This window comes from Aptenodytes patagonicus, chromosome 1 (assembly GCF_965638725.1).
Source record: "Aptenodytes patagonicus chromosome 1, bAptPat1.pri.cur, whole genome shotgun sequence".
NCBI lineage: Eukaryota > Metazoa > Chordata > Aves > Sphenisciformes > Spheniscidae > Aptenodytes > Aptenodytes patagonicus.
In genome coordinates this window covers 81,494,619-81,519,838 of record NC_134949.1, presented here as the reverse complement: position 1 = coordinate 81,519,838, position 25,220 = coordinate 81,494,619, and the positions used below count along the sequence as shown (strand labels likewise).

Sequence of the window (25,220 nt, the reverse complement as noted above, 5' to 3'; positions counted from 1 at the left end):
AAAGAGCAATACAAACTTTTTAATGCTGGAGCTGTGGGACACGTAGCACGTAGGCGGCTAAAAGCAGAGCAAGTCTGTGAACAGGATAATAACCCATAAACCAAGGAGCGCTCAGCCATGAGGCTGGTAATCGAAATACACTCTGGCAGCTCGGGAACAGGAGGGATGTTACAATAGTACCTCAGGAAACCACTGGCACATAGTCTGATGGAGAGAGAGGGGCTGGCTCATGCAATGAGTGGGCCTGTGAAAATGTGTATTTCTGTTCTTTCTGTGTAAAAGCTTAGAGGAGGGGAAAATACACTTTAAATATTTAAATATATATAAATATATTTAATTTAAAATACATATATTGAAAAAACCCACAACTCTTTTCTGTCCCCTTCACCAGATCTTCACAGGAATTGTCCTGCAGATAGGTTGGCACTTTAGCACCCTGCCGACACATTAAATTACAAGAACAATAGAAACAACAAAGTGAATCTCTTCTACGCGTGTAGCACACTGACCAGTGTAGGATGCAACAAGCACCAGTGGCAGCACAAAGCGGGGGATCACAACAGCAGAGTCAGGGGAAGAACCAGAGCAGCTCAGGCCAGCAGAGAACCGCAGACCCAGGGACTCACCCTGTTCTCCAGCTTTTCAGAAGATTGCCTATCAAGAAGCTTAGCCTGCACCCCAGACCACACACCACCTCAGAAAGCAGAAAAAGGCAGGAATGTTTGTTTTCAGTGGAGCACGCCGGATTATTCTCCGTTCATAGCGCTAACTTTGTGGTAGAAGTAATGGCTAGTACATTCGTGAGAGATACCTGAGGCCTTCTCCAACAGCATTTGGCTTGGAAAAGGAAATTCATAAGCAGAAAGGTAATTCCAGTCACATCTCAAATCTCCTGCTAAACAGCGGGAAAGGGAGTAAAGCAACAGTCTCACCTTGAGCATCACCTGCATCTGAGATGAAGCTGAAAGCAGTGTGCAGAGCAAAGCGAACGAGGAGCAGCCAAGCACCGAACAGCAGCTCAAGACGACGTGCAGGAAATGTCTTCCCCTCAGTGAGAGGTCCAAAGACTTACAGTTAATGAAGCCAGTGACAATGTTTTAAATAAAACTGTAAACCATCGTTTGAGAACAGTTAGAGGGTGCATGCTATCTTACAGTACCCACACAGACTATCACCTATGGAATGAAGGTGATGACCTGTGTGCTTTGGAAGAGGTCGGCCTTCACATTTCAGCTCTGATTTCTTTCTAGTTAAGCTATTAACATTTTTCACAACTTACCCTTGCTGCTCAGAAAGCTCTAGCTGGGAGGCCCAGCAGCACATCCACAAGCTTAAAGGCCAGTGTTCATAGGAACAAGCATTTTCTCCCATTATCAGCCCAATGTCTAGGTGTTTTATAGCAAATAAGGAAGGAACTGATTTGCAGCCCTCACTCCTGCAGCGTTCAGATAGGAATACTATTCACTTGCCCTCGTTAGCACCGCAAGGAGCAATGCTTTGATCTGATACTTAATAGCACACGGCCAAATGTCTAGAAGCTTTACAGGAGAGAGCATCTGCAGCCTAGCCCCTGCCTCAAGATCCAATATCAGGATCTTCCCACCAGTATAGGCTTCCATCACGCCAGGGTGTGGGATATCCATGATCCCGTCTGGCAGACGGCTGAATGTCGCACATTCTAAACTTCCAGACAGCATCATCTGGACGAGGAGGACAAAAACGCCTGCAGCCGCTATTTAAAGCTGCTGAATATTCTCGTGTGTCTGATGGCAGGAGGCAGAGACATATTCAGTGATGGACAATAAGGACCCTCATGGGCATGGCCATGACAAGCAGGTTTTCATGGGTTGTTAAGTCTCACGTAAGCTTTTAACAAACCAAGAGTAAAATACTGCAGGACGCACGAGCAAGGATGGAAGCCTGATGTTACATCCCGTGCAACATACAGCATACGCCTATATATATACACAACTATGTAACAGCTCTGGGGTGGAAGCAGTAGACAACCAGGCCCACTCTGCTGCCTTTGCTAGAAAAATCTGCTGAGTTCCTTGCCGTCTCTCAAGCAGTCGATCGCTCTTCCCAGGCATCATTCCAGGGGGCTTCATTTCTATGGGACTCTGTTTCCAGACAGTGTTCAGCAGGCCCTGGGGTCCAATCACCGCTACGGTTCAGTTACACATCTAAGTTGGCTGCAGTCTGTGTCACAAAATTCACTCTAGGCTACATGGCCTTTGGGAATGCAACAAGAAACAGCCTGTTGCTTCCTGCCACCAGGGAGAAATTAATACCGTCAAAAACCTACCGCGCTCTTACTCCCAAATGCTTAGAGACCATCTTTTGCTGATTAAGTACCCTTAAGTACTAAGAGGTATTGAAGCAAGTTGCCTTTGGCAAGTCACCTAGCCTTGTGCTGCACTGGAAGATGGGTTGTCACACTGACTCTCTCAAAGACAGCTGTCCTCACCACTGGAATTGCACTCCTGATGTACAACCACCCTTGGGGTTCATGGGTGCACTTCAGCCTCCTCGCTTTGGTTTCACACCCTTTCTGCTGCAGACGAGCTGCCACGCAATTGTGACGCAGGCTGTTAAACCTTACTTCTAGATTTGTAAATATTTTTACAGCAGTGTGTAGAATATCCCCCCATTTTATATGGAAAGAAACCAAAGCTCAGAGAGGTGCTGGCAAATCGCCTACAGCCAGCAGACCAGTGGCAGACTTGGCAACCAACCCATCTCCTACGGGCCAGCCCAGCGCCCGGGCGGCATGGACATACTGCCTGCCTTCCAGCAGGGCCCTCAGCTTGGGAGAAGGCAAGAACATCCTGTCGCCTTTGGAGCAGTTCACTGAGTGCGGTCCCAAAGGGCCATTTGGTTTCAGTCATAAAACACCACGCTCAGGCAAGCTCTTGGCATGGCAGCGGCTAAGCCAAGGAGAAGACCTAAAGGACTTCTCGTATCTCCCCCCTCCAACTCCATACACTTGAAGGTAAAGAAACAACTGCATCCCTCTGGTAGAAAAAGACAGCACCAAGATAACTGGAGTGTCCCAATAAAAATAAAAAAGACACCTCGTGTCCAACTCTGCATCCCAAAGTGAGCAGGTCAGTGCCAATGCCTGTCAGAATCACTGTGCAAGGTGAGAGACACGAAATGCCACCAGCTGGGGCATGGGGACATTGCCAGGGCAAGGGGGAGAGGAACGCTAAGGTTTGCTTAACATTAACAGACATACGTATCTGGAACAGTTATTCCTTTACAGCCTCATAAATTAGTGAGCCCATAAAAACAGGAGCCTCGAGGAGGACATGCCAAAACCCTGCCATGCAAACCATGTTAATTATGATAATAGGCAGATTTTAATAAGCCAGTTCCTGGCTCCCGCACTTTCACCTATAAAACACACATGTTTCCAAGGCCAGGGGATCTCAGAAATACCTGCCAGCCCTCTAATCGTCTAAACCCCAGTAGCACAAAAAATATGTTAGAGGGCTTGTCACACCCTATATCCCTTTGAATTTTTCTAGTAAAAAAAAAAATAAAAATCAGATGAAAGAAAACTCCTCCTCTGTAAACCCCAATCTAGTCACAGCAATGAAACAAATGTCTCGGCACAGGCGGTGGTAGTGGTAAAGGAGACAGGAGGGCAAGAGGAGGGAGCTGAAGGAATGGTAAATCATCTTCTCCAGACGACGGGACCAGGGAGCTCCTGGATTCCTGGCTGCGTAGTTCTGGCAGCTGACGCTGCTCTTCCTCCGATGCCCTGGCAGAGAGTCAGGCAGCACTGCCGTCCGCTTCAAACATCTGCCAGCCCAGCCCGTTGGAAGCGCGTCTGTGCTGAATGCTGGAGCGTGGAAGGTGAGGAGGGGGAGCCTGCCGGATCAGCTAAGACTTTAGCTCCCGGTCGGGTTTCATGCTGAAGGGCTCCAGCCTCTCGCTCTCTGGCAGCATGCTGTTCAGCCGCTCCATCAGTGGGATCGTCTGGTCGATGCCCATCTGTATACGGCGGAGGATGGCAGACATTTCATTGACCTTCTGGATCTGCTCCGCATACTTGGCATACTTCTTCTGGCGTTCCTGCATGAAGCTATAAAGAGTTTCCACAGAGAGGTCCATCTGTTTAAAAACAACAAGCAGAGTGAGGCGCATTAGGCCGACTGTTACCACAGGCCCTTCAGCACGTTGTCTTTCCTAAAAGCAACCGAGAAGCATGTTAGACACCCCACTGGAGCTACCAGCCAGGTACAAAGGAGCTCCTCTGTTGGGGCAAAAATACACCCAAATGCTGAATATTTGATCAGAAAATTTTTATTTACAGGGTTGAAAGCCAACAGGCACTGCCAGGGATTTCCCAATAAACTATCCACATATCCTCCAAGTTATCCAAACCCAGGGAACTCATGGCCTCTGCCTACACCTGTAGTATATTTTCAGTGGAGGTTGTTAATTTGCAAGCATTAAGCTCTACCGTAGTTGCCAGTGCTAATTTCATCAGCTTAGCCAGGTTAGTCTGTGACTAAGCCACTGCTGTTATTACCATCGTCATCTGGAAAACTCCTGCCTTGGGAAAGAACCACAATGGATTGCTAGTGTCCCTAATTTCCCCGAATCCTAAAAATAAATGTGTTATGAATGACCCCAGGAGAGACATTAAGTAAATCAGCCATGCAATTAAACACCGTAAGTACCCAAACATGGCTCTAGCGTGATGACAATGACAGGAACTGCAGTGCTATTCCTGCCATTGAGTGACAAAGGTAGCCTTTATAATTCACAGCCCAACTTTCTCTTCAGCCAAACCTGTAAACTCCAGGCAGGATTCAGCCAATAGCTGCTAGTACCGTACACGTGAACCAAGGCAGATGGTTTAAGCTGTTTTACACATTGTAAAACATACCATATATTCAGAGAGCTTGGTAATAGATCTGCTCCAAGCCCTCAAGTGCACACCTGAAGCTCGGTTGCTTCGGCCTGCTGTAGCTGTGCTCGACAACCCCCGTTGCTCTCCTGTGATGGCTTTTCAAACTGGTATGTCTGAGCGGTTGGAACGCATCCTGCAACCACGCTCTGTTGTGGTGGAGAGCAGTTCCCTTGCTTGGGACTCGGCGCATGCCCACAGTGGCTGCCCAGTGAAGGGCAGGAGTGGACACATGCTGACCAGTTTTAGCCTACTGCCGCCTCTTATCACTGTTTTTCTGAACCTCTCCCATCTAATTACCCCCAGAGGAAGGAGGTCACCACTCATGATGAAGCGGCCTCAGGGAATCGCTGCTGAGGACTCCTGGTCTACCAGGAGTCCCCGGTTCAAACAACATCCCTCGCTTTAACTGTGTGACAGAGTCAACCCATTCAGTGGAGGGCAGCGACCATACCTGTCATCAGGGACAACACAAATTTATCAGTGCACTGCTAAAAAACAAGCCGTGCTGACCAGGTCTGACCTACATAGTACTTAATGGGCAAGTGTAATCCTGCCCCAGCACTCAGTGGTGCGGGCCTGTAGGGGAGAGCCTGCAGCAAGGGAAGGACTGGGTGGAAGCAGTGCAAAGCTAGAAGGGGGATCCCCCACTGAGAAGGGAAGTCCCACCCGACCGAGCACTGCTGTCCTGCTGGCAGCAGCAGTGTTTGACACTGGGGGAAAAACTAGGGGAGCTGTGTTTGCTGACAAACGTCCCTTTCAAGCCCTGGGGAAGGGGTCAAGACAAAAACAGTCGGGCAAGAAAATATTTTATTGAGAAATGTAAGTAACAAACAGCATTGAAAACAAACACACAAGTTTCCGCTGAACTGTCATGGGGATTAGGAAGCATTTTTTTTCCCCCTATCACCGCCATCAGAGCTGGATACAGTACCAATTAACCTTTTATTTGGTTTGTACTTTCTAGTGCTCTCAGGCCAAATTTTTCCTCTTTGCCTCTGAGCTTTCCTGTGAATTCCTCCCTCCACGCTTTCATGCACAGGACAAAATAAAAACCAGCAGAACAGGAAACTCCAAATAGAGTGGAAACAATTTAAGCCTGCACAGGGGTTTCTATTAAAACCCCAGCTTAATAATTTAGTAGCTTGGCGCTAGTTCTGTAAATTGGAGTGTGTAAAAAGCAGACCACCACCAGGTCTGCACGGGATGGAAATAAATTCAATCCAGCACCTAAAAACATCCTACCTAATGAGAGACAGTGGCATGGAGTGGCAGCCAGTTGGAAACCTGCCAAAAGCCAGCACGCCTCATTAAACTGAGCAGCGCGGGGACCCAGGCAGAAACCTCCTCTGGTGTTGAAGTTCTCCTCCACAGGCAGGTTCTCCACATGGTCTCACAGCGCTGTGCAAGAGGCAAAGCGCGCATCTACCAAGCTCTGAAACAAAAAAACCCAAAGACCCCCTTTTCTTTCCATTCCAATAATTTTCATTTGTTGACTTTTGGGCTCCTTGTGTAAATACCAGTACGTCCACCTACTGGAGGGAAACATGGGGAGAAGCTCAAGCTGACCTGCAAAAGGAAGAAGAAATGCGGAGTGGCCTTCCAAGCTCTTTGCTACTTTTGGACACATTCACAATGGCTATAAAAAAAGCTGCTTCACAAAAAAGAGAAAGGGTGGAAGTGAGTGTTTCCTATGGTTTCCCTACACCTAGCGTTCCAGTTTGTCTGCTGCGGGAAGCCACGGCAGCTGCACAGACAGCGACACGACAAGGGGGACTTAAGTTGAGTAATTGTGAGGAAAGGCCAATTTTTACTCGGACTGAACCTGGTCTTTTTAACTAGGAAAAAAACCCCAAAAAACCCCTTACGTGTTAACTCTTGTATATAAATGCCAATGCCTCTTTGCAGCTTTCCTTGAAGCGGGCCTAAATACACACTTACATCCTTCCTGCCTCCTCCCCCTCCAAGCGAGCTCCTCCAGTGCCAGACCTTGTGCTTTTACCTTTCCTGGCGCTCAGTCCCATTCCTCTGGTGCTCAGACTGGGCCTTCAGTTGCAGGACTCAGAGGATTAGCCCTATTTACCCACCACAGAGACTAAAACTGTCCTTTGGGAATCTGCAATTAACAGGGAATGCGCATAAGAATCCGCTTAATTCCCAACTATTTAATTCCATACAGTAGCAATAAAAAGCATCTGGAGAAAGGGAGCTTAGGCAAGTCTGCTCCCTTGCCTACAGCCAAGGCAGCCCATGCTTTTCAAGACACCCTCGAGGGTCAGATGAGTGAATTTGCCTTCTCTGAGCAGCTCCCATCAACTCCCACCTCCCACACATGAGGCCCTGCCACAGCCTCTTCTGAAAAACACTCAGGTCCTAGCCTTCTCACCCATCCATGGCTGAGAAGCTCTCTGGGAAGCCCAGCAAGACGCCTCAGAGCCAGCAGCTCTTCCATTGCCCTACAACCATCTGCAAGTGTTTATTTGAGCCATTGCTTCTGCTCTGCTTGCTTTGAGCTTCCTACTACACCAGGCCACCACAGTTGCGGGGAACTCCCCTGTCAGCAGGTCACCACCCTGTACCTGTAAGCCATGACAGATGTGGAGCTGCACTGTCACCAGCCCCTTGAAAGCTTCACCATCACCAATTTCTCCTTCAAACATCACCACTGAGTAAGGTATCATCATCCCCAACTTACAGGTACAGAAGAGTTTAGAGAGTCAAAAGACTGGACCTGATGCCTGTTATGAAGGAACAGAACAAGAGCAGAGGACAGAGCCCAGCACGCAAGGTCCTGGTCCTATTTCTCGTCAAAGCGAGAGGTTCTGCCCAGCCTGGTCTTGAGGAAAAAAGACATGTTCTCAGTGAAGGGGTGAGAGCTCCCAATGCACATTTTATTTCTTTCCAAAAATAATTCCTCCTGTTAAAGCAGCAAACCTGAGGCTGGATACGCCCAGAGTAGAAGACAGGATTTTTCCCCCCTTCCTACATGAAAAGGATGGAAGAGTTTTTTCAGTTTTTCTTCTAGGAGTATAGTATCATAAAAACAGACAAGCCTAAAACTCACCTTCCAGCATGATGTACTTTTTTGTACAGCCAGTGACATTCAGAATTTGGGTCTGTTTCTATAAGCTCATGACTCCTCCGTGGATCAGTAGCAGCAGGACACTAATTTATGCCTCAGCTTCCCATTTTAAACATGAAATGACATCTACTGGGCTTTTCTTTCCTCAAATGAAAACAGATTCATAATTACTTCCAACAACAGTGCAAGATGGATATTCCCCCACTTAAAAGGGCCCCAGCACAGCCCCTCCTGCTACACCATTCACATTGTCAACCAGTAAGGGCTCGCAGATTCTCCTCTGCGTTACACAGGCCCATTTGTAACACCACACTGATGAAACACAAAAACAACTGAGGGGACTTTCAGACATCTTGCACAGCACAAATTCTTGCATTCATTTTAGAATTCTTCTTGGCCCACACTGCCAAGCAGAATAAAGACATTAATTTAGCCCATAAAAAGACTGAGGTCAGCACTGGACACTGCCCAATTCTTTTCAAGAGACCACACTGAAAACAAACCAGTGCCCTATATATACCTCTTACCTGGCATGGTTTTATAGCACCTCTGTCATGGGCATGTAAGTGTCCTGAGCTCTCAGAAACAGAGGTCACATCTTGTTAGTTCAATGACTGAGACTGAAAATTACATTTTCCCTGGTTGCAGAACATGCAAACGCAATCAGAAGTTCATTAAACTTGGAATCAAATTTCTAGAGAGGCACTGCTGACATTCGTAACAAAACAAATACTTCTCATAAGAGGATGCTCTGTCATTCCCAGCTTCTCCACTCCCTCCTTAAAACGCCAGTAAGGCAAGAAGACCTTTTGCTTCCCCCCCACTGAGCAACAGCCTTCAAGAGCTCAGCTAGACATCCACTTGTCCTGTATCCCTCTGCCCTAATGATCTGCTGTTAGCTCCCATCCCGTATGGCTGCCACTCAAAAAAACACAGCAATTGGGGTGCAATCCTTATTCCAGAAAGTTCACTTGCTAGAACAGTGCTCTGAGCACAAGCAGCCTTTCCCTTCACGTTGTCAGGTGCCTGGCTGGGGTTAAATGAACTCCTTCCTGCAGCTGCAGAAAAACCACATCAGAAAGTGACAGGCGGGAACATGACTGCATGGAATATTAGTCACGATGTGCTGGTGTGAAAATACTTTTCAATCAACTCACTTAAAACTGAAGACAGCTCCTCTTTCTGTACTGCTTGAAAACAAATGTGCTCCATGAATGGCTTTTTTTTTTTCTCTCTTCCCCTCTCTCTTTGATAATGTCACGCAAAGTTAGCACAATAGATTGTGATGACTTCCTGATGATGGGAACACCCTCTGTTTCTCCCACTCATCCCACACACTGCTAAGTGATAAACTTACTGGGTAGCATCTTTGCCAAGGTAGAAAACAGAGACACCCAGTCAAGGATCCCACGTCCTCCTCTTCAGCATCGGTCATGAGTACAGTTCTCATGAGTACCCTTTCTCTGCGCCACTGTCAGGTAAACAATTATAATTTGTGTTTAAGTTTTGCTTATCACTTCCAAGACCTAATCCCATGCCAAAATGTTCCTTTTGCTCCTTCTGTAATTTGTCATTGCTGTAAACAATTGCCAAGGAGTTACTCAGTCTAAGTATTGCACAGATCACAGTCATGTTAGAGAACAAAGAGTAACCATTTTAACTGGCTCTAAAATTGAGTTTTAGTAGTATTAACAGGTACATCAGGGCCCTTACTTACTTCAAACGATCTATAGCTAAATCCATACCTGTTCCCTTGGAGGTACAGTAGATACACGATAGTGTAAGATAGGCTGCTGCTCCTGAAACATCAGGATTTACCTATTTTGGGAGGCCTTGGGTTGCACAAAAGAATTCAGAATTCAAAGGAATCAGAAGGTTCGTTCCTGAAATTAGCTTTTCCACCTTCCTGCATATTGTGTTATGGGACAGGATATGTTTGTTGCTGCCCTGCAGTCTGACCTCCGCAGCCCACGTCTCACTAAGCTCTGACTCGAGCCTTCCCTGCTCGAGAGCTACCAGCATCTCTCTGCCAACTGGCAGTCCCCCAAGCTTAAGTTATGACTGCTATCACTAACTGTGGCTAAAAAAAGAGTCCTAAAGCTACGATTAAAACAATACCTATCTCTCGCCCAGCACTAATGAACAAGTAGACTTCCAAGCGCTTGAAAAAGCAGGGCCCCACTTCACAGAGGTGGGAGAAGGCTGAGAGCAAAGCCCAACAACCAGCAGCCATCTGGAATCTGGTGCTGTAGACGCTACAGCCAGCTCTCCAGCTTGGATATATCTCCTATCACAGTCCTGTTCTACTGGACTGACTTTACTTACATTTCCCTCAACACCACAGCTACTTATCATCCTTCTCTCTCAAAACAGCTAAACCATAAGCAAATTAAACTCACGGCACAGTTTCACATTACACAAAATCCAATGCAGCAGTCCCACCCCTCATCTTCAGATTAGCTGTACGATCATGGGATCAGTTCTGCACATAAGTCGCCGGGGCGGGGGGAACAAAACAAGCTTGGTCTTCACAGGCTCTCTTTTCTTCTGTGGTTTGGTCTTCTGTCCCATCAGTTTGCTAGCCTGACCCTTCAGCATGACAAGTCACAGAAGCAGCAGGACCACCACGTGAAGAGAAGCACCATCTCTCCCACTGCACAAGTTCCTGGATCCTAATTTAGCGTTTGCTGTTGCTATGTCAGACTTTTAAGTACACAACAAGATTCTTGTTACCTCTTCAAGAAGAGGTATCTGATTTTATCAGTAAGTTTTCTGAAATGTCACCAAGAAAAGGTTATAGTAATTTCTAGCTCATTGACTTTAACTAGTAAGAACGCTTTTTTAGAGCTTTCAATTGCTGCTTTCATAGAACAATCTACATCCATCTAAAAAGTCATCTCTAAAATTTATCAAGACTAAAAAATGTTATGTTACATTCAAAGCATTAGAAATGCTTCCATACCTCTCCTAAATGACAAAGTTTAAGAAAAATAAACAACAAAAAAACACCCAGACAATACATAAGATAAATGAACCTGTGTGTACAACATCCTCACAAAACCTCTCTTTTGTGGAGTACAACCCCACAGAAATGAATCAGAAACTCCTAGCCTGTCTTTAATTAGCTGTTCCTAGAGAAAGAAAAATCTGTATCTGGTACAGAGTGATCTGTTGCTTAAATGATAACTTGCACAACTCTGTTTCAGACTACCTAATAATTCTGCTACAAAACACAGCCTTCAATTCCCTCATTTCCCGATTTTACACTGCTGCCACTCATTCAGAAAACTCCTATATCCAGCCAGAGCTTGAATATTACAGGACAACAGCACTTGCAAATGTTATTTACCCTTAGGGTTTTATTTTATCATAAATTTCAGTTCTGTACTTTTAACATGTCAGAACGACTAGCTTTAAGCAAGTTGGTTTTCCTACCAAGAATAAGCTTCAATTTGAAAAGAGATGACCGATATCATTAATGAGATGTTTCTCAGAAAACACCACCGTTCTCATTTCAGAGTGAAAAGGTGCTATCGAAAATAGTCAGCATCATTACTTTTGCAAGCCATCTGATCTAATGATATTATTCTCAGCTTCACACTTGGGACCCGATAGCTGTAGGTCTTCTTTTCCAGATGTCCTACAGAAGGTCTTTCAAAATTTTTCAAAAGGGGATGCTAACCTTTGCCACATTTAGTCAGGGTTAGACACACTAGAAGAAAGCGTTTTCTAGAAGAGAACACTACTTATGAGGAAAAAACTCTTAAATCTGTTCTCAGACAATGCAAAGGAGCTGAGTTTTAACCATTTTCTACAGTTTCTGAAGTGGTAAAAGGATTATCTAGGACTCCCTCTTTTTTTTGTCGAAGATGTGTTCAAGCATCACACCACCGCACTTCCACAGCCAGTCCAACACATCTGGTTGCATCAAGACCTACCTCCCATGTGCTGTGCAGATGGCCTGTATACACGCAAGAAGGCTGAAGTGTGAGATGTGCAGGGGCACAAGCCCAGCAGTCAGGAATCGAGGATTTCTGGACATCTGACAGCCCAGATGAAGCTTTTGCTCTTTCCCCGCCAGTCACAGTTCTCATACGAAACGTCCAAATCGACAACTTCTCACCAGGGAAACTCAAAGGTATGTCAGCTCTAACAATGTTAGCCCTTGATAATCTGAAAAATTTTTGAAAGATCTTTTTGAAGCTCTACATCAGTTCTTTCATGTTCAAACAGAACATGAAATGAGCCAAGTACCTCCCAGTGATGATGAGAATGGGAGGATCTACTCCTTCATTCCCAGAAGAGCTACTTTAAAGACTGACTCCACCATACTTAAACAGTGCTGAAGCTCAAATGTCCCAGCACTTTTCTGGAGGTCACATCTGATAGTAAGTCTTTGGCTTTTCAGGAAAGCCTCAAGAAAATCTTGAGCACTGTAGATCATTTCCATAGCAACCTCTTCTGAGGCTATAGACTGTTGTTCAAAATACAACAACAAGAGTACATACCACCACCAACGATCAGACGAAAGTTCAGTGAGTGAGTAGTGGTAACTCTAATCCACTCTGAGCATCCATTTTTATTGTATTGAGCCACAGTGGCCTGAAGTTTCACAGAAGGCTGAGTACTTCTCTCTCCTTGTTTATGTCTACAAATGGATCTCTAGAACAAATTGATCAAAAGCAAAAAGGCATTTGAAAATTTACACTATGACCTGGCAGGACAACTTATAATTGAAAAGTGAGTAGTTAATCTTCAGTTCCCATGTAGCTTAGGTTGGGCATAAGCAAGAATTAAATTCTGTGGACTGGATTAAGCAAAAGGAAAGGCTATGACCCAAGAATCCTTTCTGACCTTAAAAACTCTTATAAATTCTTTGGCATATACTGCTGTTATGTTGATTTGTTTTACAACAACTACCTGAGCATCTTTTTCAGCTGAAATTCATCCGATTTACGATTTTATCTTTTAGATAATTTGCCAGTCCCAGCAATTGCTCTTCAAATACATCACTTTCTCTTCTGGTTTAAAAAAAAAAAAAATCTTATTTCTTGTCCACTACACCACAGTTTGGCACGGTTCATACACTTGATCACAGGGTATTCTACTATACTGTAATTCAGCATTTTATCCAGGCTTCCAGAGGTAGATGACACATCCAGTCAGGAACAACACCCACATGAATTAATTACTAGTAAATGATATGTTTCATACCTCTAGAGCAGTGTTGAAATAATGGCTAATAACGTTCTCACATAGAAACATTCATGCCCCAATGGCACTGAAACACTAAGGAAACCCTACCCTTCATAAAAAGCAAGATGGATAGATTACTTGCACTAAGGCTTTGTAATACTTTCAACATGAAGTCATCTCTGCAGATCACATCTGATTGTTATCAGAATGCTAATTATAGGGATGCTAACACAAGGTCAACTCCGCTCCCCCAGCCTACCACCTAGCATCTTTAAGTCATCAGTGCAACTCCAAATATTTGCAAATACTACTGGTTAACCTATCTAAAATAATGTCAAACTGCTGAACAGCTTTCAGCTAACACTCCTGACACCTCCCCTCCTCCCCCAGCCTCTCCCCCCCAATTCTCACTTAGGGACAGAGCTGACACCTTGAAAATTTCAATTCAACATTGAAACAGGAGGTAATCATTAAGAATGAAAGCCTGTAAAGTGACTTTTCCTATATCAACACAATCCAGCAGGGAGGGAGAAGACTATTTTCAACCTACATTAATCCCAGACTTATTCAGAAAGAGAAATCATACCATTTTTGGTCTTCATTTGACTAAGCCAAACAAGTAAAGCTTTTCCAGTTTCCTCCCAGAGGTTCTCCACTCCCCTGGCATCCTTATAGCCCTTCTGGTGTACTGTGAACTCGCCTTCCTTGAACATAGCAAGAGCTGTGCACAGTGTGTCAGGTGAGATCATCTCACAGCCTTGTGCAATACAATCAATCTGTTCCTATTTCTCGTGGGAGTACCTTGCGTGATACAGCCCAGGCTGATATTTGCTTTCTTCGTATCTCAAATCTGTTTCATGCACAAATTCAGTATCAAGTCTGCTAACTCCGGAATGGACTTCAATTCCTATTTGAAGATCTATAATGTTCTGAGGTAGGGTGGGTGTTTTATTTGTTTGTTGTTGTTGTTTGGGGTTTTTTCCACCTGGGGGAACAAGGCTAGAATAAGAAACCCAGTTTCCTAGTTTAAACAGGTTGTGAGAAGAAACTGAATTCTATTCCTTCAGGTACCTGATAATCATAAACTCCATGCACTAATCCTGATGAAAGCGTTAATACAAGGCTTAGCATACTAGACTTCCGATCTTTAGTGCCAGTCTCTTAAGCACCTAAGTTCTGTAATAATACAAACCTTTCTGACTGCTAGATGCTTGTTTAAGTTTAATTTTCTACTCTTTCTTGGAAATTTGGTGGTGGAGAGGATTCCAGTTTAGATCTTTTCTCAAAAGGCCACAAGAAACCAAAGCACAAGAGAAGGGAACATGCTGGAACCGATTTCACACAAATATTCTAGGAGGGAGGGACTGGTCTTTTTTATGACACCAAATGAAGCACTGCATGTTAACGCAACAGATTTCAGGCTGTCACAAGTGCAAACAATCTTTCCTCTTCCTTAATAACTGCTAGATCACTTCATAAAGTTCATGTACAACACAGCACTGGCCATCTGCCTCGGGCATACACAGCAAGACATTCATTCTATGTATTAAAGTAACAATTGTGAAGCTTTGTCAAAAGCAGTTTCCCATTTTGATGCTGGCTGGTTAAGAAATCACCCCACCACTCGAGAATTCATGATACTTGCGCATCAGGCTGGAGAAAAACAAGCAAGATCTTGAGGACATGAAGGTAGTTTCCAGCTCAACAACCCTGCGCATTTATTTCTGCATGATGGTGCCTATTGAATTAAGATTCCAGTCTTTATAAATAACACTTCTTCACAGAAGAGAGGAGAAGTAAAGAGCCTGACAGATTGCCACAGTCCTCAATCTCATAATTCCAAGATGCCAAAGACTGTATTTAAGGTACCGATTTTTTCACAGAACACTATCTTCCCTAGCTTTTCTAGCTAGGCATGGCAGCGTGGCATTAAATTCCTTGAAAATACAAGTGGCATTTCAAACCAGGTTCTTTCCCATTTCAGAAATATTGCATCCCAAGGAATTCTCAGGCCTCTTTCCCTCTATTTGGGGCATAGCTAATTTAAGTCTGTGAACCAAAAGTCTCAATTTTGCTTGCAAATTATCATGGCCTCATCTCAAAAGTCTTTATATGTTGTGTCAAAACTAAACACATCTCCATTTTCACTTTTGCCAGGTTTCGTTTAACAGGCTTACTTTTGATCCTCTGAGCCCTTCCCTTTAATGGGATGAAAGGTAACTTAGTGGTCTGATCCATATGAGCACATGGACTTTGAAGCAAAGGCCTGAAGTCGAAGAAGCACTTTGGACTTGGTGAGGCCATTCATGTTTTGCTGACCTAATTCAGTTTAGTCAGAAGGTGCATCATTCTCGGGGCATGTCTGCTGAAAACAAGTTTCACAAATAGTTTTGGAAACTCAGCTCTGATACAACCTACAGGGAAACCATAACTAACAGGAATGGCAACAAACACCTCACTCAGCAGAGTACTAAACCAAACAAAACCAAAGACCAAACAAAAAAATACCTTCACAAAACTTCCCCTTCATTTGAGTCCATTCTCTGAAGGGACACTGGTCAGCTGTGACTGGAGCACGGGATGAATCCCAGACACTCCAAATCTTTCTGCTCAGAGAGGGATGGAGCTAAGAGTGACCGTGGTGCACCGCCCAGTACAAACTATGAGTGCTTGCAGCAGACACGCACCCCGAGTCTAATTGCTGCCTTGGTTAATGGGATCCTGCACTGCATCAACCTAGTCCGCAGCCAGGCAATGTCCTTCCCAGGTTTCTGGCCCAGCATTCATTCACTCACTCACTCACTCCCGGTGATGGAATTGCTTCCCGCACTTAGAGAGCTCTTCCCTTTATTACTACGTTCAACGTACCTTGTCCTTTAATTCCCACTGGGGAGTGTCAAACCTTTACAAGCGGTCCCTACCACTGCCAGCCCTCTCGCCTCTGGAACGAGAGGGGTTCAAAGCCACAGGCCCTGCCTGTGGCAAGCCCATCCTTCCCTCGGGCTGGAACAAAATCATGTTGATGACCTCTGCAGGCCACATTCCCCAGAACATTTTCCCACTAGGTGACAGGTGTCTTCAATAAAAGAAATGCTCAATGCCACAGAAACAACATAGTTGCCATAAAGGTCAAAAAGCCACAAGGCGTTCACAAAAAACAAACTGAAATTCCTAAATCCCCAAATTGCTGGGCACATTTTACTTCACACACGTGGTGACGTGAATGGCTGAATCACAATGTATGAGTCTTAAATGCATGGGATAAGCTAAAATGTGCTTGTATATAATGCTTGTATTTAAAGGGCTTTTCTTGTTGGTCTGTCAAATGCACTAGACTTGTTGCTTATATAAAATAATGATTTCACTCCTATCTGTAATTTAAAACAGCTAAAATGTATTGGGAGACACGATGTAGTATATGTATGACTTCAAAAATTATTTACTTGCCAAATATTAAGGGCTGTATTTCTGGATCTTAACTACATACATAGAGAAGCCCATTACAATTACTTTTTGCAGCAAGCTGGTAAAGAAAAAAGAAAAAAAAAAATCCATACACATCTTATTCTGGAATATTTCTTCAAAATAATGAGCCATTCCCATAGAGAAATTTACAGGTATGAAACGAGCCATACACTAATTTGCTATACGGCAAACCAATTACTGATATTAATGCCTGCCTAGACAAAAGTTGTTTAGTTATTCCACCATCACATTTGTTAAAAATATAAAAGTAATGTTTATTATTTGAAAAGGTGTAATTTTTTCCTGTAGGCCTGTGTCAGCTTAGACTGAGATATTTTTAATTTCATTTTGTATTGTAAAAAGTGTTCTGTTTTCAAATTTATTGTCAGCCTGGGTTGCCTATGGCAATAAAAGCTACAGATACGCTGCACTGATATTTGGGTTTAGGGCAAAGTGTAAGAGCCCTCCTAATAATCCACTTAATACGTTTCAAGCACAGTAAATCTAGGAACTACATTTGCCTTCAAGGTTATATAGGAGACTTCGAGTAGCACATCCCCTTTGCCAACATTGGAAGTCTAATAAGAAATGCTGGAGACCTTTTCTTTCAAACCTTTGAAAGGACCTTTGATGGCTTTCAGCTTCCCTTTTGCTTTCATAGAAAGAAGCTAGGCTTAAATTTCAAGTGAGACTAGTAATTTTTGGATACTCAGCTTCAGCTATTTTGAAGGATGTGATTTTTAAGAAGCTTAGCATCTAACACATGAAAAAATCTTTTTTAAGACATTGAAACTAGACAATTTTGGAGGCACAGAAAATCATGGGCCCTTTCTGAAAATTTAGCTCTGCTCCCCAGCCTTTACCTATCCTACTTGTTTCCCATTCCTTGTTATTCACCATCCCCTATCAGATGACTTTCCAAATTCTCTCCCTGCCACCCAAAAGATATATCCTCCAATGATAAGGACTTAATGTAAAGTAGCCCCCTCCCTGCTTCATTTGCTTCTTTCCCCCCAGTCATACCTAACATTTAGTGCTGGGCAACATTTGCCTTCAAACTAATCTTGACAGAAACCCTCCATTTTGCAGATCACAAAACTGAGGCAGACAATCTTGGCGAAGAGAGCACACGCAGCTCTCAAATCCAACGGCAGCTGGAGATGCTCAAAACTTCAAACTAGTTATAACACAGACCTCTGACATTGTCATGGAAGAGACGGACATGGGATGCAGCAAGTTAAGACCTCCTGTCTACAGCTAGGACACTAAACCCACCACAGAAACAAAGGAAGAACACTGCAGTTGAGCTTTTTTGTCCTCATGGAGATATACACTAATTTAGATTTTTTTCTTTTTTTTTTTAAATATACAACATGCAAGAATAGGCAGACCGAGATTGTTTTATCCTGGCTTAGCAAGTCATGGTTCACCCCTGCGATTTTTAGCCTGAAGTATCATATCCTCCCTAAGGCACATCATCAACTCTGTCCCCATCATTAAACACACTGCTAAAAGCTCCAAGGTACAGTAAGATCAGTTTAACCTTGTAAGGAGTTATAATTGCCTTTTATATCTTAGCATATTATAACATATTATCTAATGGGTTTTAAAAATGCACCTTTTTCCTAGCGTACACATATAACAAGCTCACATGGGTCCAACACACCGTCAGTAGACAGACTAGATCCTGTTCCCAGACCCATCTGAACAGAATGCCCCCAGAAATCAGTAATGTGGTGATTCATCCAATAAGCTAAAAATTTTCATCCTACAAAATACCAAAGAGTAGACAAATTACCCAGAAAATGCTGCACACAGGTTTTTTTTTCTTGAAAACTGTCAGATTTTGTGAGATGCCATAACCCTGGATTAACACATACATAAATCCCAAATTGCAGTTCTGTTGTTTTTCAAACTGATAAGGAGAAAAAATTAAAAAGAATCCTAAATATTTCAGTGGTCCTGGAATTAATGCAGTATTGCAACAGATGGCGAGTCAGCTGCCAAAAATTAATATGAAACATAATATTTAATGCATAATGGTTATTTTTCCCTAAAAAGATGCAAGCACGTTTTTTTTTTTTTGCAGTGAAGACAAAACCTATTGTGATAAAAATCAATCCCTTCCAAAAACCAACAGTTTGGGTACAAGTAAGTGTAACTGCTGAAGAGAGACAGTGGAGACAACTACCTTCAATCACATCTTCAATTCTTTCCCCTTCAAGGAAACGCTTGGGTAAATGTGTTTCTTCTTGAGAGAGAACAGTCACAGCAACCTGGAAGCCACACAGCTTCTACATTTAGGAGCAGATATGGATCCAGCCAACACACTGCAAAGAAATTCTGGCTAAACTGAGAAATGGGATGGAGAGCAAAGCTAGACTGTTTTGGTCCCCAAAGTAAGGGAACGCACAGATGGGTCTACTTTGATCTGCAGTAACTACTGGCATGCAACATTTTTGTTTTCCTTAGCTTATTCTCTTTCCTATTAAGAACTATTTTAATTCAGATTGTGTGCTGATTTACAAACCACCACAGTCAATTACGAGTTATCAAGGACCAGTAAATTTACAACAGTACTTTTGAGTTTTGCCAGAAACCAGGAAACTTTTTTTCTGGCCACACAGACAATGAGTAAAAGATATTTGCCCTGGGACATTTTGTCAAGTAAAGACTAAAAAAAATCCTGGCTGCAGGCAGTATGACTGTAGCATGCTATACAGTAGGACTATTACTACACTGAGTGGAGTCAGTGACAGTCTGAAAAGTGAACATACCTCAGACAAATGGCAGGAATTGGGGACTGAAGCTCACCAACATTTTGTAGGAAAGTTAAAAGGCATCAATCACTTGGTAAGTCTGTTACCGGGAGAAAAACACTTCAGTGCTTACAGTGTGAGAGGAAAAGGGAAATACTGACTCCTAAAATGAGGATGAAAAGAACTTACTCTCCATCTCATGCTTTTCACAATACACTTCATTTTCTCTTTCACTTTTACTCCTTACGAAGGGTCAAAGCTTTGTCTACACAGCAAAACTAAATCATTGCTGACAAATGGGTGCAGCCAAATGCAATTTCCTTTGTCTACACTTGTAACGAGAGACATACCATTCAGCTGCACCCCTTGTTGTCAACATCTGTCAACAGTGGTTCGATTTAGTGCACCAAGGAGAGCCCAAACAACTTGGAAAGAATGATTTAAGCTGAGTGGGTCCCACCCGGCTCCTCCAGAACACACACGCGGAACAGCCAATGCAAGAAAAACATTTAAAAATTATTAGGAAAATGAACAGTAAAAACCCACCAGATCTGGCAGAGGGATTGAAAGCATCTGAATACACTTAAGTGTTTTGACCAAAAAAACCCCAACTGACTTGTCAGTTGCCTGAGTTACAGTCTCACCCATTTCTCCTTCACTTTGGCAGAGAGGAGCCTGTGATAAAGTAAGTCAGTGACAATATCGGTATCATAATTGTATTTATTTTACATGGAAAAAAAATCGTAAGCCTTATGAACTGGAAGAAAACATCACCAATGCTAATTTGAAAGACAGTCTGCCACTTGCCCTATAGAAGGCAAATCCAACTAGTGCAGATTGCACTGGTAGAGTCTACCACGACTTTAAATCATGTCGATATTCTCTCTCACACTTTAACAGCCAAAAGAATTACAAATCTGCTTGGATTAATGCAGTACACTGTCATTAGACTGGCAATTAAACCCCATTTCTGAGATTGTGTGATCTCAGTCACCAACATCTGCAAATATCTTTACATCTTGTGTAATAGCTGGCCTCAGATCTTGATACACCAAAGTAAAAAGGCCTTTTTAATGGCTCCCACATTATTTTGGACTTAGAACTTCATGATGACAGCAGCTTCTCAAAACAGCCCATGAATCAAATTTATTATCCAGTTTGTCATGTGGGATTTTCTTAACTCTAAGCCAATATAGCAACAACGAATCAAGGTCATTGTTTATTACATGAATAAAAATTAACCACCTGTTCAAAAATTTTTCTTTTGACATTGAAAGGTATTTGGTCTCACAGACTTTTGACATATGCAGCATTCACCAGTTCTTCTACACATCTGAGAATACGTGAGAAAACACTCTCCTCTCATGCCAATCTGTCTTGACTTTAAAAAAAAAAAAAATTAAATTTGTCAGCCATCCTACTGCTTCCAACATCCGTAGTTACACACATAAGAAAGACAATTCAATTGCAGCATCCTTGGCCCAGGAACTAATTTCCTCCCCAACAGTATCACTGACTAAACAGATCAGCGATTTTCAAATGATGGTTTAGTGGTAAAAACAGCAGCACAGGAAGATCTTTTTTAGCAGCCATATGGATCAGAGAAGAGACAGCATGTTATGGGCTTTGAAAACAGTCTAGCTCTACAAATCCATTGAAGAAAGAAAGAAAGAAATACTACCTTCTCCAACCATAGAAGAGGTTATGATAACCATTTCTTTTGTTACATTAGAGCTTAACGATGATGCGTAATAAAAATGTTAAGCATACAGATCTAAATAAGGAATGTTACCTTTAAAAATTCCAGTCAGCTTTTACTTCTTCAATAGTTACTTGCAGTACTTGCCATACCAGAGGAACACCCACTGTTTACAACCAGGAATTATAGAGCATAACCAATAAACACATCACCTAACAGTAACCACAATCAAAGCCAGGAAACTTTGCTTGAAGTGCACACTCACAAAGTTTCTCTACAGGGTTTACTTTGAAGCGGACTGCTGCAAGTGACCCAAGGCCATCTACAGCAAGCACCTGCATTCATAGAGCAAGACGGCCACACCGATGCCCCAAGCCCTTCCCCACCAGAAGCCGGCATGCCGCGGGCAGTACCTCCTTGATCCGCTTCACGAGCGCATTCTGATCAAAGGCAACCGCTTCTGCACACTGGTGAAGATGATCTTGGTACCGGAGACACAGCTGCAGCACCTGCTGGGGGTCCAGCTTTTCCAGTTTGGTGTTGGTCGGAGAGGTCTGCCCACTGAGGAGTCCTAAACGGCAAGGGAAGGACCAGAGTTAATCTGACTGTTCATGTAACCAGTTCAGCTGCAAGCCGAGAGGCAGCAGAACCAACCCAGAAGAAAAGCTTTATAAGGGGTAATTAAAAACTAATTCAGGATCTTAGACTACTGAATGGACTTCAGCAATGTAATAGTCCAGTGAGGGCTAAAAGCGGGAAGGGCATGGATTGGAGATTTATGGACGTTTAGGATTTATAGCAGTGCAAAGAACAGTTTGCCATACAGCTTAGCCCGCCTCGACCGAACCTAAATGCAGACTCTAACTGCAGGTCCATAACGCATATCAGCTTGGTTTTCAGCGATACGCTGCATAAAGTGAGTCCTGTTTCTTCTCCTCCACCAACAGCCCTGAACTCTGAAAAATGAACCCCCTTCCTCATTTCTGTATGCCAGAAGGGGAAGGAGTTGAGATCTGCATTCCCGTACGGGCACGGGACTCAAACTATTTTCTGGTATTGACAGTGTGATTCTAGTGAGCTCTAAAAATCATTACAAATTCACAGGTCCCCTAAAACAAAACTGAATAAAAAAAATGACCCACATAAGTTAATCTATTGGGGTGAAATGTCTGTGTTTTGCCTACCTAAAAAAGGCACTTTTTTTAAAGCTTCAGAACCCTTTCATCTTCTAAGATTTTTCTTTGCAATCTCAAAGACTAGCAATATACTTTTTTTTTTTTTTTAATATGGAATTAAGATCCTTACCTACTCACATGATCAGGTTTCACAAAAAGCTCACCAAAAAAAGTATTAGACTTAAAATTGGGACACTGGTAATATCCAGAGGAGCAAAATTGTGCAGAGAAATTTCCCCTGCCCATTGTTTGTTGCCTACATAGTGCAACTTGAGAACCTTTGCTGAGCTCAAGCATACATGTGCCATACTGACCGCTTTCCACAAAGCTGCTGGAAAAAATGATGCTAAACCCTAAGGCCATCCTTTTTTTGCTATTTCATTTACTTACTCTCATTTCATTTTCCTTCAGCATTAGCACAACTTTTTTTCTTGTTGGGACACCATCTGTGACAAACAGCACATATACACAATCTGCTTTTCCCAAAACATCCATCAAGCTATGTAAACTGAATTCAGTGACTGCACGCATGTGCCCTTTGGGGCTCTCAGTTTACAGACAGGAAAAGACATTAAAACAGCAAATGTAAGCAAGTACCACCCTAAGCAATTAAAAGAAAGTAATAAATGCCAGTTATTTGGATTGGAAAAGTTCTTCTAAGAACGCACCTCAGTGGGAAATGGAAACTATTTTGGATGGCCCCCATGCCTATTGGAAGCTACAAATTGTGACACAGAGTTCTTGCCAAAACACAAGAACAAGATAGAAACCAAGACCTAAGTCAGGAGTATCTTATAAATTTGAGAAAGTTAAACCTCTTTGAAAACATTTGCAGACAGAAATGCAAACAAAACTAGGACAGCAACTTCATTGGATACGATGAAGTATGTTTACTTTTCATCAACACCCAACATTTTATTCTCTCAGGATGCTCTCAATTACCCTTCACAGAAAAACTTTTCTTTCTTCATCTTAAGAGGGAAAAAAAGATAATTTTGTTTTACTGACTTGTTGCCCACTACAATCGCACTGCCTGAGTCAAGAGGTCAGGAGAGGAAATGGACACTTAGCCATTTAGTCTCAAAACCCCATATTAGCAATAGTCAAATTAGGTTTTATGTTTTAGAAAGAGTCATCTCAAACAAAATCTTAGGTCCGGCAATATCAATTACAAATCTTTCAAGACTTGCACTTCAGCTGAAAGTAAACTTTAACGGGAGCAAACCCAATGAAGGAAATAAGACTTTTTTAAAATGTATACATTACATGTTCTAGCGCTTCATCAGTTTGTTAATTCTGATCTTCTATAAAATTATCTTGTCAGGATAAATGTTCAAATAATGTTGTCAACTTTTAGTATGTTGAATGTTCACACAGGAATGAAGAGTTCACCATATACCTGAGGCGGTTATCCTGTTTCTGCACTGATCAAATACATGATGCTATCAACCAACTAATTTTCTTTTATTACTAATCTCTCACCAACTTCAAGAGAAGGAAGAAAATTAGACTCTATTTAAGAGATTTAATTAACATGAAGTGTGTATTTTGGCCAACTTAACACTGCTTATGAGAATTTTGAAGTGGAATAGGCCAAGGACTGTAAAATGAGCTATAAAGGAACATACTATCAAACTTATATTATGTACTTACAACCTGGTACAGGTTACATAATGCTAAAAGCAAAATTAGTAAACTGTAAGGAGCCTCTAATTCACTATCCAGAAAAACATAAGCTCAAGTGAAGGGAGACGTTAACTGTTCAGCTGCAATTTCTTCATAAGACGACAGAGGTGGAAATACAATCCAGTACAATTGTTTGGAGTAGCGATAAAAAACAAACAGCATATGCTGCTTAAAGATATAGACTATAGTATTATTCTGGGTGATGCAGCAAGGAGAAGCCAAAGGAATTAGCTTCTCCAAAGACCTCTGGGCTTATGCTGACAATGCCAGAGAAGAATTTAGCTTAGAGTTTCAACTTGCAAGAAAGGAAAAAGTAGAGTAAACAACAGCATGAAAAAGGCCATGCAGCCTTCCACCTAGCAGAAATTCCCATTGTCAAAAAGTTGATTCACCATTTTTTGTTGTTCACAGTAACTACTTACTACCCACACTATAAATATTAACATTTTCTTAACATTAACATCCCCCTCTACTCCGCTCTGGTGAGACCCCACCTGGGAGTACTGTACCCAGCTCTGGGGTTCCCAACACAAGACAGACACAGACCTGCTCGAGCAGGTCCAGAGGAGGGCTGCAAAAAATGGTCAGAGGGCTGGAACACCTCTCCTATGAGGAAAGGCTGAGAAAGTTGGGGTTGTTCAGCCTGGAGAAGAGAAGACTCCAGGGAGACCTCGTTGTGGCCTTTCAATACTTAAAGGGGGCTTGTAAAAGAGACAGAGAGAGACTTTTTACCAGGGCCTGTAGTGACAGGACAAGGGGCAATGGTTTTAAACTGAAAGAGGGTAGGTTTAGATTGGACATAAGGAAGACATTTTTTACAATGAGGGTGGTGGAACACTGGAACAGGTTGCCCAGAGAAGTTGTGGATGCCCCATCATTGGAAGTGTTCAAGGTCAGGTTGGCTGGGGCTTTGAGCAACCTGATCTAGTGGGAGATGTCCCTACCCGTGGCAAGGGCGTTGGACTAGATGATCTTTAAAGGTCCCTTCCAACCCAAACCATTCTATGGTTCTATGATTTTATTAATTCACTGCATTTTAGTTTTTAGCAAGTCAGTAGCTTTGCTCCAAAAGAGCAGATGGCAACAGTAAGTCATCTTGAAACTTCATGGAAGAGAGACTGCAACCACTCAGATCCCAGAGAGGCTTTACCAGGGAAGCCCAAGGGATAGAAAGAGAGAGATGCAGGGCTGGAAAGGACCCCCCTGTGCCACAGAACCCAGATCTCTTCCCTTCCTC

The 25,220-nt window shown here is 43.0% G+C and overlaps 1 protein-coding gene across 2 annotated transcripts in view; it reads right to left on the bottom strand.

Moving 5' to 3' along the window:
- BORCS5 (BLOC-1 related complex subunit 5) overlaps positions 1–25,220 on the bottom strand; it is an 85,452-nt gene continuing 60,232 nt past the window's right edge. The window contains exons 3-4 of one of the 2 annotated variants that reach the window (XM_076344701.1): positions 21,536–21,693; positions 1–4,119 (exon numbers count right to left, since the gene is read on the bottom strand). In XM_076344701.1, coding sequence (XP_076200816.1) covers positions 3,889–4,119; positions 21,536–21,693 — 389 coding nt within the window. In that variant the 3' untranslated portion in view covers positions 1–3,888. Of the gene's footprint in view, positions 4,120–20,136; positions 20,805–21,535; positions 21,694–25,220 lie in introns of those variants that run through there. The other variant, XM_076344711.1, reaches the window with a different exon arrangement.